Below are 16276 nucleotides of genomic sequence, written 5' to 3' on the forward strand. Positions count from 1 at the left end.
TTGTAATAAAAGCGTGTTTTTAGTTTTTTTAACTATAATATTATTTTCTACTTTTTAGTCTTTTGAAATCTTGCAGTTAATATTATACTAAATTTGACTTAACAAACAAAATTTTCAATATATTTCAATTTAAATAGATAATACACCTATTCTGAATATAAACCAAATTTGAGCACAGATGCCGAATTTTTAATTATATAGACTCACGCGCCACATAACTGCCAAAATTTTTTGTGTAGTTATTTCTTTTCATGTAAGCAATATGCATTCTAAATGTGAACTTAATCGGATCATAAATACGGGTTTTCCAAATATCTCGACTCCTGCGCCACCTGTCGGCAAAATTTTTTGTGGATTTATTTATTTTCATATAAGTCATATATGTTCTAAATATGAACCACATCAGACTATAAATGGGGGTTTTACAAATATCTCGACTCCTGCGCCACCTATCGGCAAAATTTTTCTCGGGATTTATTTCTTTTCATATAAGTAATATATGTTATAAATATGAACCAAATCAGACTATAAATGCGGGTTTTACAAATATCTCGACTCCTGCGCCACCTAGCGGATTAAAACATCTTTTAAATTGTATTGTCCTCGAGTTCTGAGCTAAGTTTGAAGTTTCAAGTCTGTAGCTCATCGGGAAGTTTGTTAAATATTGACTGCAAAGTTCCAGGACATACATACATACATACATACATACATACAAGTGAAGTTAAATAAAAGCTTGTAAAAAAATATGTTCTTTTAAAATCTGGACAACATCAGACTACTTTGATTGCAACTAGTTACTTAAACACCAATACGAAAACAATTAAATTATACCAATAAATAGGTCAAATATTTAAGTAAGAGCTCGAACATGTCCTTGGTTCTTATATCTACCTGCAGCGTTTCGCCCTAAGATTCCTTCGCCGCACAGTGGCACCACACTGGATTCAATGTTCAAAATTGTGCAGAGCTTCCATTTTTCAACCAATTTGATTGACTTTTTCTTAATGAAAACTGATGAGATATAGAAGAGACTTCTCTAGGCTAGCAGTCGACAACCTGTTGCTCCCGCGTCGCATGCGGCTCTTTCGGTGTAAAGCTGCATACACAAAAATTAGTTATTTCATTATCAGAACTCTCAAAAAACGTGCTATCGATCCACGAATGAGTACCATGTGAGTGAATATGAGAGCGAATGATACTTGCGTTTCCGAAACTGAGGTCGCTCCATGGCTAGATCGCATTTAACCTGTCAGCTCGGCTGTCGGCCACAAATCTGCATTGAGAACCACGGGTAAAAGATTTAATATTACCTCCAGAAATCTGGTGGGTGAATACCGTGGAAGCTGTCCTCAGTACACGTAGCAACTGGGCTCTGGAAAAAGTCTGGTTTAACGCCGAACACCATACGGTGGCCCCGTAGAAGGGTTTTGTTAACGATATTTTTATCGATTTTGTTATCGAAATTTGTAGCGATATTGTTATCGATTTTACGATCGATATTTTCGGAACTCATCAATGTAATAATCGATAGCTTTATCGATTTTGTTATCGATATTTTGATCGATTTTATTATCGATATTTTTATCAATTTCGTAATCGATATTTTTAACGATTAGGTTATCGATATTGTAATTGATTTTGTTATCGATATTTTTACCGAATATGCTATCGATTTTTTTATCGCTTATTTATCAATTACTTATAGATTTTGTTATCGATTATTTATCGATTTTGTTATCGATTTTTTATCGATTATTTTCATCGATTTTGTTATCTATTTTTTTATCGATTTTTTTATCGTTTTACTAATCGATTTTTGTTATCGATTCTCTTAATGATATTTTTATAGATATCGATTTTGCTACCAATATTGTTATCGATTTTGCTATCGAAATGTTTATCAAATTTGTCATCGACAATTTTTTCGGTTTTGTTATCGATATTTTGTTGGATGTTACTATCGATTTTGTTATCGATAGAGTATAAAGGTAAAAATGAAGATGAAGGAAAACAGAATAACAATGTATGTATGTATATTGGTTATGAGACAAAATAGATATGCAACAGATACGCAAGTTTCACTTCTCCTGTGTGGCCCAGGCGCACTTACTTTTTTTTATGTATGTTACCGCATAACTCTGGACCACGTTAACCGATTTCGATAATTCTTTTTTCGTCGGAGAAGTGGTATCTCAAGGCTGGTCCCATACTAATTTTGTTTACATCCGATAATTGGATCGTGAAGAAATTAACGGTAATCTTAAATTTTTATATGAGAATTGAAGTCGGTTTGGTTGTTTGCTTAAAAATTACTTGTCCTCGAATGTGATGTCTACTTGGATCAACACCTAACGAAGTGATGCGAATCATAACTTGAACTTTGTTTTATTCATTTTATTTTTAACCTTTAAAACATGCGTTTAAGCTAGTAAATACCAGTACCCGTACTGTAATTGGCTAGCAACTTCCTTTTCTTCTCGACACTTTGGCACTTTGTCGCCTTTTCTTGCTTTTTTTGCCTTGCCCTTTCTCTCTCCTCATCACTTTTAGCCGCACTATACTAGTACACGTACACGTGTGAATAATGGCAGTTGGTATAATTTTGCTCATTCATCAGCAATAAAACTTGATGGATGGCCGGCAAATGGCAAGCGGCAACTGCACCATCACACAGCGCCAGCCAGCCAAGTTTCTTGATTGCCCAACTACGGAACAGGATAGCCATCAACATATGTAAGCTCAGGCACCAGCAGTTGCATTTTGGCGCATCTATCTGCTGAATGATCAAAGGGCTGAGAAAATTCGCGATTCAAAGGACCTGCATACATATTGGCATACATACATACATACACACACATTTATCTACGCAAGCAAAATAAATGTGAATTCTGCCACAGCCATTACTGCAACGCCTAATTGCAATCTTTGGGTGGTCATTCGCTTCCGCTATTCATCTTGTATTCTTTGACGTTCCGCTATCAGCTAAATTGGCAAACACTTTGCAATTATGACACGAGAAGGGTAATCCAAATTACATACAAAATGGCATAGGGATAATTCCAAAATTGGATTCATAGAATTTAGTGGAATTATGTTTTAAAACACATTGGTATGCCGATTATAGTTGGACATGTACATATGTATGTACGTATTTAAGTTAGAGAAGTCCTTGGTTTTATGAAGAGGTTTTAAATCGTGTTTTTCTTATTTATATAGCGAAAGTCTTTTCCATAAACCTAAACACACTTGAAACCAGTCACCAATCGAAACACAGAAACTGGTCCCAAAGTTAGGAATTTTCAATTTTCAATTTACTTTTGTCATCATCTTTTCGTTCTGTTAAGACTCGCCACTTGCGGTTATTGGCCAATCGAGATCACCGCCAATATCGAGATCTGTGATTGGGTTATCTCTTTAGAATCTATGTGATCTACTCTTGTAAGCATACGGTCCATGGTTTTTATTTAGCTCTGAACTGAACAGACTAACCTATCCGAAAGTAAATAAATTTCAACGCTATCTTTGCTCGACCAACACCTTGCCGATAGTGTCCATTCTTACAAGATAGATGAGCATGAAGTCTCCCGCAATGTGACCGTCACCTAGTGCCCATATATTTAAGTACATAACCTTGAAAGCGAAATATTCTAATGCGGCCGAGGGAAAAGCCAAACATTGTCACACTTTTTCTACCGTGCCATTACTGAGCCTGATCTTTTACTTTTACAAACTCGCATTCATTTAAAAAGGTTTTCTTAATTGAAAAAGTCAGTATCAACTGAGATTAACTGAATGTTCTGAAACCTTTTTGGGGTTCTCCAGCTGCAGCTTTTCCTGCAGTATAATGGAGTGTGACGCCGAGCAGAGCATTAAGCGAAACAGCTGGAGCAATGCCAAGCGTCAGAGTGATACCAATGAGAGTATAAACTCTCTTATGCTAGGGGCTTAGGCCCTGAGATATCACGCCGATCATGTATTTACTTCAGCATCTAGCAACTTTTGTGTTCTCAAATTGGTTGTAATATCCGCGAAAAATTTGGAATTTTTGTATTTTTTTCTCATTCATGCTTGCTTTGTTTCTACAGCTTCTGAGAAGATTGTTGTAGCACCCACCAGTCTCTCTACCTTTACAAGATACGCATCAATGTCAACTCTTAACTGGTGGCTCAACTCCTGCCAGCGTCTCACTTTTCATTCCGGACACTTCTTTTAAAATGCTTTAGCTCATCACGATCGATATGCTGAATCCCTTCAAGGACGGCAAAAATGGAGCGGATATTGTTTATCTGTCATACCAATTTTTATACCATACGAGGAGCGCACAGCTCAAGCATCTCGTCTTTAAGTGCATGTCACGGAATCAAGCGCTCTCAGAGTCGCCTACCTTTCTGAAAAAATTAAAAAGTTGCTAATTACTTGGCAAACGCTCTTATAGTCGGACAAGCAGCATTACATTTTTTCGCTGTTCAGTAAAGACATCGCAGCCCCACTTATTTTGGAGTTAAACTACCGTCTGTGTAGAATTGAGAGATGCATTTGATCCAAGAAATTACCCTAACTACTATTCTCTCCCTGTGGTATTAATGTGTTATACCTCCCAGTTAAAATAAGCCCTAACAATATTTTGTTATAACTGGTAGGCAAATATTAGCGGGTATAGTAGTGTATCCTTTCCATGCTACTTTCCAACCCGGTGCGACCCTGCAAATTAACACTAGAAAGAGCTTATCTTTTTTACGTTACACATTAAATCGAATAATGCATTTTTAACAAAATCTAAAACTTTTAATCGTTACTTATGTACATAGATAACAAAATATAAACCAACACACGCATTTTTTTCGCAAAACTAAGAGAAATTTAAAATTCACGAAATATGTGTAAAGTGACCGACCGCAAGCTAATTTAGATTAGTTAAATTGTAGCTAAAACTGTTGCGCGGTTTGTGGACAACAAAATAGCATTACGCATGCCTTGTCGGAAATTATTATCGTTTTTTGTTTTTCAGCTAATAACACCACAATTCGATAGTCCTTTATAGTAGTGGAAAGACCTATAATCTTAGGCTATTTGTTTGTCAATTATACCCTCAAGCAGGGTGTTCGATAACTCGATTTGTTTCTACTACCGGTTTTGGAGTTATTCGAAAAACGGAATTTAAAAAAAAACGGATGTTTGCTTTTAATTTTTCGCGTTTGGGTTACGTTTACAGTTAGTTACAAATGAAAGCCAAGCAGTTAGGAAGTAACCTCGGACATAACATAAGGTATAAAAAAATGGAATTCGACAAGGGGGCGTAGCACCTGCCATATGCGGGACATTTTTAATCAGCTATAACTCTGAACCCGTATATCACATGACTTTGGAAATTGGTGTGTTGACGTGCATACTTAAGGTAGATGCTTTCAGTAAAGTAGATATAACTTTGTAAAAGGGGCGTGGATCAACCTATAGGTGTGAAATTGTTATCAGCCATAACTTCGGAATCATAAGTCATATTACTTTGAAATTTGGTGTGAAGACAGATTCTATGATAAATACTTAAATTAAAGTATCCATATGTATAAATGAGTTTGTAAAAGGGGGCGTGGAATATCTTACAGGCGTAAAATTTTTGTTATAACCCTGGGACGCACATCACATGCTATTAACTTTGATCAGCTGTTTTTACAAGTAATTAACTTTTCACCATGCATGGTGAGTTAACAAAAAAGTTGGGAATTCCACCGTTCAATGACAATGACAAAATCACGAGAATGAAGCATGATCAATTGACACTCTATTGCAGAGACGGAATAGGGCGGTTATTTTCATGATTGTTGAATTTTTCGTGCAAGGTATTTTCTTATGTGCACTTAAGAGATGTGTGTATATCCCGAAGCCACAAAACCGCAAGGCAAACCGTTCACATTTCAAATGTTGTTGTTTTGCGAGCAAATTAGATTGCCTGAAGCAATAATCCGCTATTTCGCAATGAATCGATTAATGCAGGGGGTGATTGACCATAGAACGCCGCAGAACCAACACATATCATAACCACATGCATACATGCAAATGTACGGATTTTTGCACTTTGTCATTGACAGCAACTGAAATACATACAAATTAATGCTTAAATATAAACTTGTTTCCCATATTAAATTACATTTTACATCTCGCTTTTACTCTGCTTTAAATGTGAGTTAGATAGTTTGAAAGGGCCTTTTTTAGGTTTTAAAATTTATCTGCCCTTTAAACACAAATTTTGTTCTGAAAAAAAAATGTGTTTGAAGGGCAGATAAATTTTAAAACCGGCACTTAATGTCTAGTTTAGCTTGATAGATATCCTGCACGCTCAGTCATAAGGCTCCTGAAAGTAATTATTTGATGGGAAATATCTTCAGTTTCATATATTTTTAGTTTAACTTCGATTTTAAGGCTACAGTGTAGTTCTTTAAATATACAAAATATATACATTTATGGTATTTAACTCCTAACTACTTAGATATATTTACAAAACAAACGGAATAAACATATCAATGTGAAATCCAGAGACCAAGAACAAAGGGTATGATCGAAACTAAATGTCGTTATCGTAGTTTTGTTCCCAATAACGCTTCAAAACCAAAACTAAAATGGGAACGAAACTGTTGAGAACTTCCTCGATGGGAATTATATAAGAACAAAATCCTGTGAAACGTTTCCAAAGAGAACAAACTGCGAACCTTATTTTCGGGAACATTTCTAGAAGAACAAAATGGGAACAAAAGTCTACGGAACGTTTTGGAAAAAAACAAACGGTAACAAAAATCTTAGGAACTTTCTCTCGAAGAACAATTTGGGATCTAAGGTCTCAGGAACTTTCTGACAGAGAACTAAAGGGGAACAAATCTGCTCTAAACTATTGGAGATGAATGGATGCGAAAACAACATGTTTCAAATAGCGTTCATGAGTTTGAAATGTTTGAATATCAAAATTAATCAAAAAAGAACTGAAAGAAAGATAATTATGTAAATTAAGTCAACGAAAGACTTTATACACAATAACTTCTCCTACACAAAAAATATAAAACTGTTCCATAAATGGACAACTCACCCAGAAACTTTAAGAGGGCTTAAAGATTTTATGAATTCAGCACTTTGCCCTCTCTTTCAACCTATATATTCCCACTCTCGAAGTAGGCATAAGAGAGTTCTATCGAATGAGTTACAGAAGCGACATATGGAGGTCGCTCGACCGGGTCCCTAGTTTATGCAGGTTACCACTTAGTTTACAGTCACCCGTGAGAATGCCTATTATTCTACTTAACCTCTCTTCGGGGAGGTTTGAGACTCTCTTGTATCTTATAAGGTTGCAGCGGCCCAGTAAGCATCACGATTGAGAGAATACAAAGGTTGCGCCGATCTCGGACCGCTATTCCTCTCTTAACGAATTTGACAGAATCGTTGTTTGCATGAGGTCACACTGGTGCAACTTGTTTACGTTTTCCTTGCAACATTTTTTCTTCTTCTTCCATTCTTGCTCACGTTTTGGCATTTCTCTCTCGCAATTGCACCAGTGTGACGTCACACACAAGTTATTCTCAAAAATCCTCTCCGATCGGCGCAATCTTGTATTCTATCATTCTTGAGTAAGCATTAAAATCGGGGTGTGCTTACGGTGTTACGCCAGTATTGTTCTCTGAGTTTCTCCTTCTCCTTCCTTAGCTCTTCAACGATTGTGCTAGGTCCGATCCTAAAGAAAGGCTGAGGCAATGTGGAATAATTTTCCGTCATCCCTTGTCAAATTTGGTTTGGAGACAAACCGGTTTCGGCGTTGTGCCATCTTCTTCATTTACCGTTCTATGTCACATCATGCAAGTGTTAGCGGATATGTACGTTCATGAGGAAACAACAACAATGAAAATTAGAAGGGCTGAGGCTATTACGAGAAGATCCAGCCGCTGTTCTTTCTAGATGATCTGCTTCTTCGTTGCCCTCAATCCCTATGTGTTATTCTACCCAAATTAGCTGAATAACATTGTGTTCCACCAGGATCTTACGCCCATCAGTGCACTCACGTACCAAAAAGAATTTAGGCTCAAATGGTGGGATTGCCTTGAGTTCAACCTGGATTTTACTAGATATTATAAGTATCTTCATAAAGGAGGTACTCCAAGTTGCCTTGCTGCAAAGATCTACCTGGAATTTTTTCTCAAACACTACTGATTTGAGCTTAATATATCTGGGTAAGAGTGGTACCATAGTTACCCGTATTTTTTGTTCTGCATTGTCGTACACCGCTGTGGCGTAGTGGTAAGCAGTGCGCGCTTCCCCACCGCAGGGCCTGGGTTCAAGCAGCAATGCAAAAATATATAGAAAAAGATGTTTTTTAACAGTGATCGCCCTTCGGTAGGCAATGGCAAACCTCCGAGTGTATTTTTGCCATGAAAAACAGCTTCTCATAAAAATACAATCGCCGTTCGGAGTCGGCGTAAAACTGTATGTGTAAGCGCCAATCTTTCTATATATTTTCGTATATAGAACTAGGCCATTGATAGTTGTGGGTAACCCAGGGCTGGTTGAAAATAATATTGAGTTATTCTTGGTTTTTATTCCCTTTCCCGTTATGATGACGGATGCATATGCAGCTGACTTTACCCCTTACCCCCAATTTTCATTTGTAATTAAAGTTTCTTGGCCTGGAAAGAAGATCAGCTGTGATCTGGGAAGAAGGGTTCTTTTGACGCCCCAATCAATCCAGTAAATCTTTCTTTGTTGGATCCTTGTCTGTAGGACTCTTAATATGTTGTAAGACATACATACATATATAAGTATGTACTAACCTTTATCATTTTTATCCTAACTGCCTCACTGGGCCCTTATTACATATTTCAGGCCGCTGTTCTTTATTCCGCCTAACTCACTGTCTGGGTGGCGTCTCAGCATTTTTCTCCATATGCATAGGTAATAGAAGGCGAAAAGTCTTAGCTCGTCGTTGTCCTCTTGAGCTTTCAATAGTTTTTCTTAGAAGAATAGCAGATACTATAGTCTTCCTTACAAACGTAGAATGCCGCGTTCTCGAGAAATTATAAGGCTCCTGGACTTAGTTGAAAATTTATTAATTTTAGTTATTTTTTCTACCTTGAAGACTCACGCATACTAAAAATACTGAAATTCTTCTTTTCACTTCTTTTACTTCTCCCTTACAGCACAAAAAATATGAACTGACTACACGCTTTTATGATAGTAGTTAAATTTGTAGCAAGTAGTTAGTTTTAAGGTTTTCTCCCCCGCCTTGTAGGCTCAACTACTGTACTCTCCTCCCACCTCGCTGTCCACCCAAGTATAATTTCTTGAACAACACTTTAATGTGTTTAGTCACTTTGCCACCCCCAATCGATTGCATTATCTTTAATTACTTTCCAACTCCAATACTTGCATTGCAACATTGACTTACTTCCATTATGTTTGCAGGACTATGTGACCGTCTACGATGGCTACACCACACGTGACCCAATTGTATTGAAATTTTGTGGCGGCGGACAAGCAGTACCGTCAGCAGTTTCTAGTGGACCAGAGTTGTTGGTGGAATTTACTACATCGCCTTTTGGCACATTTACGGGCACATCTTCACAAGTGCTGCCACTCTACGGCTTTCAATTGGATGTAAGCCTCTTTGATGCTTAAAAATAAACCCAAACCCACTCAACCACTGATGTTTTTTTCTTGCAGGTCGAGGTAATTTTCGTCGACATAATGAGCCCGACCTATTCGAAAAATAAAAAGCCTTGCGAATTTTGGATACGCGGCGCTGGTCGGGGAATACTTGAGAACCCTAAACATTCGTTGTCGCCTAACACCACCTGTCTTTATCATTTACAAGGCATGGGTGTCTTCAAGACCTTCGATCACTTGAGCTTGTCACGTCGCACCAGCGCTCAGGGCATGAGTCAGCCACTTTCACGTTTTAAAGTGTGGATCTCAATGATGAAATTCAATTTGGATCCCGAATTTGGGCAAATCGATGAGACCTCTGTGGGCGCGATTGGTGTACTACAAACGCATGAGGATTGTACTGGCATGCTACGTATCTGGGATGGTGCATTGAGGGATCCACCCGCATGTAAGGATCTCAATTGGTAAGCTCACCAAATAGTGGTGTTTGGGAAAATATTTACGTATTATTTTCTAGCGCAAGCGACACGCCCTCCCATCCGGTGCTCACGCATTACACGCAGAATTCCACCAATGTTATTGCACGTTTCTGCCGTGGTACCATACCGCGCACCTGCGATCGTTCCAACATCAACGAGACCTACGCGCGACCCTGTACGATTTCTGAAAGTTATGTGTCGAGCAGCGACAGCATTACGTTGGAGCTTAAGAACACTGAGTCAACTGTGCTGCGGTGTGTAGAAATGGAAAATGTTACTTAATTCCCGCCTTTCGATGCGTTACATCACTCAATTTTTTTCATTTTCAGTCCACTGGAGTTTAAACTGAAGTACGAGTTCATCGACTTGCATCAGGACGGTCTACCGCTGGCTGGTGGCGAGAATGACTGTAGTCGCAAATTTGTCAGTAGTCTTATGGATCGCAAGGATCCAGCCATCTTTCGTAGTGTGCGCAATATATTTCTATTCGGGCGTGGTGGTACGCGTAACTTGAAATGTATATACAAATTCGAAGGCCAACGGGGCGAACGTATACGTATCAAGTTGCGTAAGGTGACTACGTTGAATCGGCCATGCATGTCACGCGTAGACGAGGACATAAATCGTTCATTTTGTTATGGTGACACAAATGCGCGTATTGAGGTGAGTCTTTTTTATTAAACACTTTGTGCAATAATTAGTTAGAATGGGTTAAGAGTTCAGGAGTTCTCAAAAAATTCGACAACAGACCGCAGCAGCCAAATTTGGTACTGATTCCCGCATGCTCTTAAACCAGCTTGATCTCCAGTCATTCCTTCCAGAAATGGGGAGCCTCGGACATTGCCTGGTAAGGTCAGCGATTGAATTCTTTAAATTAGAACTGTTTAAAAAAACAAGATTATAGAAAGGCTCCATAAGGTAAACGGTTGTAATTTTTTCTTTAATAATTGCTTAAACTAGGGATTATAGAAAAGACTCTGTACAACTGGAAATATGTATACAATTGAAAGAGTCGAAAGCATATCGACAACTTTCAATAACTCTGAAACATTATTGGTGGGGTTTAAAGGGCAACTGTAGATGTGGTTGGTCTTCACAAGCCGACATGTGTTGGGTATGTCTGGAACGAGATTGTATAAGGACTGATGGGTACTATTTTTACTACGGCATTCACGAGACAAGAGTTTCTAAAGGCAGTTTGCACAACGTCCGGTCTAGTAATGTTGCTAAATAAGTGTGGATCTCGTCCTTTATTTCATAAAGATACAACCTGCAGCAGCAATCATGCAGGCGACATCATAATACATCCCGTTGCTGTCCAATATCGGTAAAACGTCGGCGTTGGAGATCAATAAAACTTCCTCAGATGGATGAGGAAGCTTTGTAATAAAAGCACCCATTTCTCTCCAGAGTGCGGTGTTCTGTCAAGTCTGAAGCTTCTTTGACTGCGTCCTACTTAACCCAAACAAATGTAGCGTAATTGAAAACCGGCTTTCCACTATCTTATTTGTCGACAACAACTTCTCTCTGCCTAATCCCTAGTACTGTCAGCGAGCGATTTGAGGATCTTGCTGCGGCGCTGTACTTTATTGTCAATTGCGATTGTGAAAACACTCTTCTTTTATAGAAGAGAGTTAGCGAAAGTCATCAATTCCATTGCCAGGCGCTAATATCGAGCATTCGTTAGCATAGCATATTGAAGTTTAACAATAGTGGGAAACAAGAACCCGGTGGGACGCCTTCTTATTTTCTCTGAGTTTCGAGGTTTGATTTCACTCCAGGCAATTCTCCCTTTACTATTTTAGTTCCTATATTATAGAAGATGTCTCAATGTCATCTAGTGCCGTGGAATGACAAACAGCACTAAAAGCTTGGACAAGTCCAGCACAACAAGAGTAGTTTTTTAGAAGGGTCGGTTACGATTAATGCCTAGCGGAGGTCCATATGCACGTGAAATGCGGGAGTAGTAAGGCCTCAAGTATCTTTACCACTGCGGAAGGGAGAGTTATGTTGCTGGTTTCCGGGGTATTAGTACTGCCTTTTCCATGTCCAAAATGGTCAGAGAAGCTAAAATAAGACTCACACGTTATTTTCAGAGGTAGTGCAGTCTTCTGGTCCCTCGATGTTTGCCCTATCCAACGATTCCTTTTTCATCTGAAATAACAGCTGAGTAAAATAGCTGGAATGTTAATACCTGCTGCGGTGCCTTCCGTTGTTATTTCTAAATTGTCTTCCTCATATCGCTTCTTTAACAAATGAGAACGTCCAACAAAAACTCTAGAGTTTCGAAGCAGCCATTCTTCTGACCTCCTACTTGTTCTTCTTTAAAACTTGCCAAAACGAACATCATTAATAGACATATTTTTGGTCTCGTGGTTTCTGGGATTGAATAATCTGAGTCAATGGGATTTCTTGGACCTACTTAGGCTTTATTAAATAGTGTTATTTGAACTCCTTAGTACACTACTTGTGAGTTGCTTCGAACCTTTGATGCTGGGACCAACTACTAGAAAACTTTTCTTGAAAAAATGTTACATATAATATATTTCCTCAAGTTGATACGCCTGGTATATGCTCTCTATGGCTCGCCATGGCGGTGAGGTGATCACCTAATTCCTAGTATCGTAATCTATATTTGGGCACGAATGCTAGACCGGCATTCCAGTAACTGGCACGAACTACTAACACTCCTAACTACTAACACTCCTAATTTTCCAGATCTTCGAACGACCCTACCACGATTCGATTTTACTGCCACGCGGTTGCCTTTGCAATTCGTCGAACTCTTCGCATCTGCCTGTGGAATACACCTCTACAAGTCGTGATCTTGAAGTGCATTTTACCGCCATAAATATGACCACACTTGACGATCCGGATGCCATAAACTTCGAGGGCATGTTCGAGTTCATCAAGGGACCAGCAAACTGCAAAGATGGACGACGGAAATTCGGTCCAAGTGGCACTATACAGATGACGTTCGGTGATGTGAGTATGAATTGCTTGGGGGTCTTTTTAATGGGGTACTTATTGTTGTTCTTTTTAATCTCCTGCCAATTATCATTCGCAGATGGAATGCCGCACACGACCCTGGTTAATTGAACCTTCGAATGGCAACAAATTTCTCTATGTGCGCCTTAAAGCCATATTCTTGCGTAAATACAATCCTAAAAAAGCAATGAATACCACCATAGTGGGCACAAGCTCATATCGGTGCGAAACCAAAGCTCGCGTCGTGTTAACAACTTCCGAGGGTAAGTAAGAGCTGGAGAAGAGAGTTACGCGAAACTCAAGTAAACTTAGAGTACTTCGAACTTCCCCAACAAGCAGTTTTTTTTTTTAATAAACTTATATTAAAAGTCTGTCTTTCACATCTAGGTTTGACCATCACCGCTTGCCCGCTATCGCCCGACTCAAAAGCTTACGAGTTTGTAGAAATTTTCAGCTCTGGCTGGAATGAGCGTCCCATTTACTCGATTGCGAATCGTTCCAAAGCCATTAGCGTTGAGTATCTGCGTCCTGAGAATGGTGACTTTACATTCAATTGGATGGAATTGGTTCCTAGACCAGTACTGAGTATAGCAGGTAAGCCGATAACTAAGCTGCTTACTTCCGTTTTGCTCGAAAACTTATTTTCACATCAACCTTTTGCAGAAGACTGTCAGTACAAATGCTCCGAACTGGGAGCTTGCGTTAACGCTAGCGTTTGGTGCGACGGCATTGTACACTGCCCCTCCGGTGACGATGAGACCTTCCTACAATGTTCGGCCATCATGAAACTACCCACTGAGATATTGGCCACTTTGTGTCTCATCATTGTGTTGCTGTGTTGCGCCTTTGCCGCTTTCGCATACAAGTGAGTAGAGCAGCGTTTTGCACCATCCATTCCGAAGGACAAACGAAAAATCTCATTTAGGCGTTTTGCTTTCCATTGCAGAAAAATCAAGCGCAAATTTCGCGGTTCATCAGTGCTGCAGACGCGCCTCAAATCGCTGAGTTCTATGGATACGGCCGTGTTGGATGAGAAGGAGGTGATTTGCTGACAAAGCGACAATTCTGTGCGATATGTCGAAATCGATCGTGTGACCACAGTCTGACCACTTTCGATGGAAATATACAAAATCGCGCAGAATTGTGCCCCGGAACGATTCAGCATAATACCAAGCCTAACAAGAATTCGTATATTCGTTTGAATGGACGAAATCGAAAGGCAACAAAGCTACATACATAATTTAAAACTACATACATACTTAGTACGTGTACGACCGACCCGATTCACCTGTTTTTATGCATTTGAATTTTATTCAAAAATTTCGTATGTAAGTTTTTACCCGTATACTACTACTACTACTACAACTACATACTACATGTGTATGTGTGTAATACTACTATTGTGTCGTCTCTATAGAATGATCTTTGTAAAGTTTGCAAAAACAAAACACAAGAAGAACAAAACTATACTTTTTTACGAATAATTTTAAGCCACAAATTAAGGCATCGATCGAATCGCAGAAAACCCAAGCAATTCTTTTTTTTTACATTAAACAAATTTGGGTGTCTGTATGTTTGTACTATATCCTAGTCTAGTTATGTAATGAGTGTTCTAAGTAAGCAAGTGGGAAAATCGTTACTGGACAAAGCTTTAGATTTCATTATAAAATCATTTCAGTTGCAAGTACTACATACGCATATTGTATTTACACATGAGGCATACGATCTCGAAACTATGCTAACGCTGCTAGTTAATCAAATATGTATTTAGATCTCACCTGTTTTGAGTTTTTTGGGTGCATAAATGAAACTTATCTTCAGTCTTTGAAACGTCAAATTCGTTGTCTGATTTCCTTCCCGCACAAAACTTTAACTAACCTTAAGCTTTTGAACAAAGCTTTTTCTTGGAGGTAAGTGTGTATTTCTTAAGGCAAAGCAAGTCCGAAGTTTTTCTCTTTTCTTTATCGTTCTATAAAGCCCGCCTCCCGAGCGAAACAAATGATTTACGCTGTGATTGGTTTCTTGCATTCCTCATGACCAGTGATGCTCAGAGAGAGCTTTTACTCTATGCGCGCCCATATAAAATCTACAGAGAGCTTTAAAAAGTCGTTTTTCTGAATATCTCTGTAGCCACATCCTGCGCGACCTTAAAGAAATTTGGCTCGCGCTTTCGTTCCTGATATTTATTGCCCACTTCATTGCCATGAAAATATTTTCGAATCACAGGCTTGAACGTATTTCTTCGTCTAGGCAGCACTCCCTTGATCCAAGCTGCCTAAGTCCTTGAAGTAACTTAATAAAAGAAAGTACGATGAGTGTAAAGGATAAAAACTATACGCGCTTTATGTTGGAAACCAATGCCTGATCGAGTCCCGAAGAAGTTCAAAGCGAGACACAGTACATCTACTACGCCTTCTGGCCATCTGTTTCTGTTTCTGGCAACGGCTTTGAGCTCCATTCAGCTTAATCCGAGTTGCAGCGCCTCTCTATCGACTGTTCTTCTCCATGTTTCGCCCGGTCTACCGGCCTCTGGATATTAGGGGATTGCATTCCAAGACCTCCATTGCAATATTTCCGTCGTTTTTGCGCAAACGTCGCCTATCCACTTCCATTTCTATATTCGAAAACAGATGTACAGGGGCTCCATGCTAACCTTTTTGAACAAAGCCACATTTGAGATTGTTTTCGGCCAAAAATTCGGATTATAATTATGAGACCTCTTTTACGAGAACTTGAAGGTACCTCGTTGTTGCAGTAGTCGCTTTCCAGGTGAGACTGCCATATAGAAGTCTGTACATTGCTGACATTGAGGGCAACTTCCCTGCCAAGGTGTGTGAAATTCCTCACAGTCTTAAGAGTTTAGTCGGAAACAAACGCGTCGTCACAAGACTTCGTTGGCATACTTAGAACCCTGTTCTTTTTAAAGTTCATTCTCAGGCCTACTGCCATAGCTTGTTTGTGTAGCGCGTTGCTCAGTATAGAAAGAACAGAACCCGACGATGCGTGCTGCTGTGAAATTCGAAGGCTCCAGATAGCTTTCATTTGTTAAGAGCACGGCATCTGTCTCCATCGTATGTGAATTTAATAACAGCGCCATGTATGGGTGCCAGGCCATAAAGACAAACCGGGCAACTGTGTGGCAGATGAACTAGTAAGGAAAGGAATCTTAATTC

General features: G+C 39.1%; 2 protein-coding genes across 2 annotated transcripts in view; both read left to right on the forward strand.

Moving 5' to 3' along the window:
- Positions 1-10397, forward strand: part of LOC118747194 — a 37963-nt gene extending 27566 nt beyond the window's left edge. Inside the window, exons 6-8 of the mRNA XM_036481182.1 lie at positions 9436-9627; positions 9694-10100; positions 10154-10397. Coding sequence (XP_036337075.1) covers positions 9436-9627; positions 9694-10100; positions 10154-10397 — 843 coding nt within the window. The remainder of the gene's footprint in view (positions 1-9435; positions 9628-9693; positions 10101-10153) is intronic.
- Positions 10398-10454: 57 nt separating this feature from the next.
- On the forward strand, positions 10455-14370 carry LOC118746721. The gene is made up of 6 exons (XM_036480612.1): positions 10455-10778; positions 12834-13100; positions 13183-13366; positions 13491-13697; positions 13767-13968; positions 14050-14370. The coding sequence occupies exons 1-6, from the start codon at positions 10551-10553 to the stop codon at positions 14153-14155; spliced, it is 1194 nt and encodes a 397-aa protein (XP_036336505.1). The 5' UTR covers positions 10455-10550; the 3' UTR covers positions 14156-14370.
- The last annotated feature ends 1906 nt before the right edge of the window (positions 14371-16276 follow it).

This window comes from Rhagoletis pomonella, unplaced genomic scaffold (genome assembly GCF_013731165.1).
Source record: "Rhagoletis pomonella isolate Grant_MI unplaced genomic scaffold, Rhpom_1.0 Rhpom_scaffold_00011, whole genome shotgun sequence".
In the NCBI taxonomy this organism is placed as follows: Eukaryota; Metazoa; Arthropoda; class Insecta; order Diptera; family Tephritidae; genus Rhagoletis; species Rhagoletis pomonella.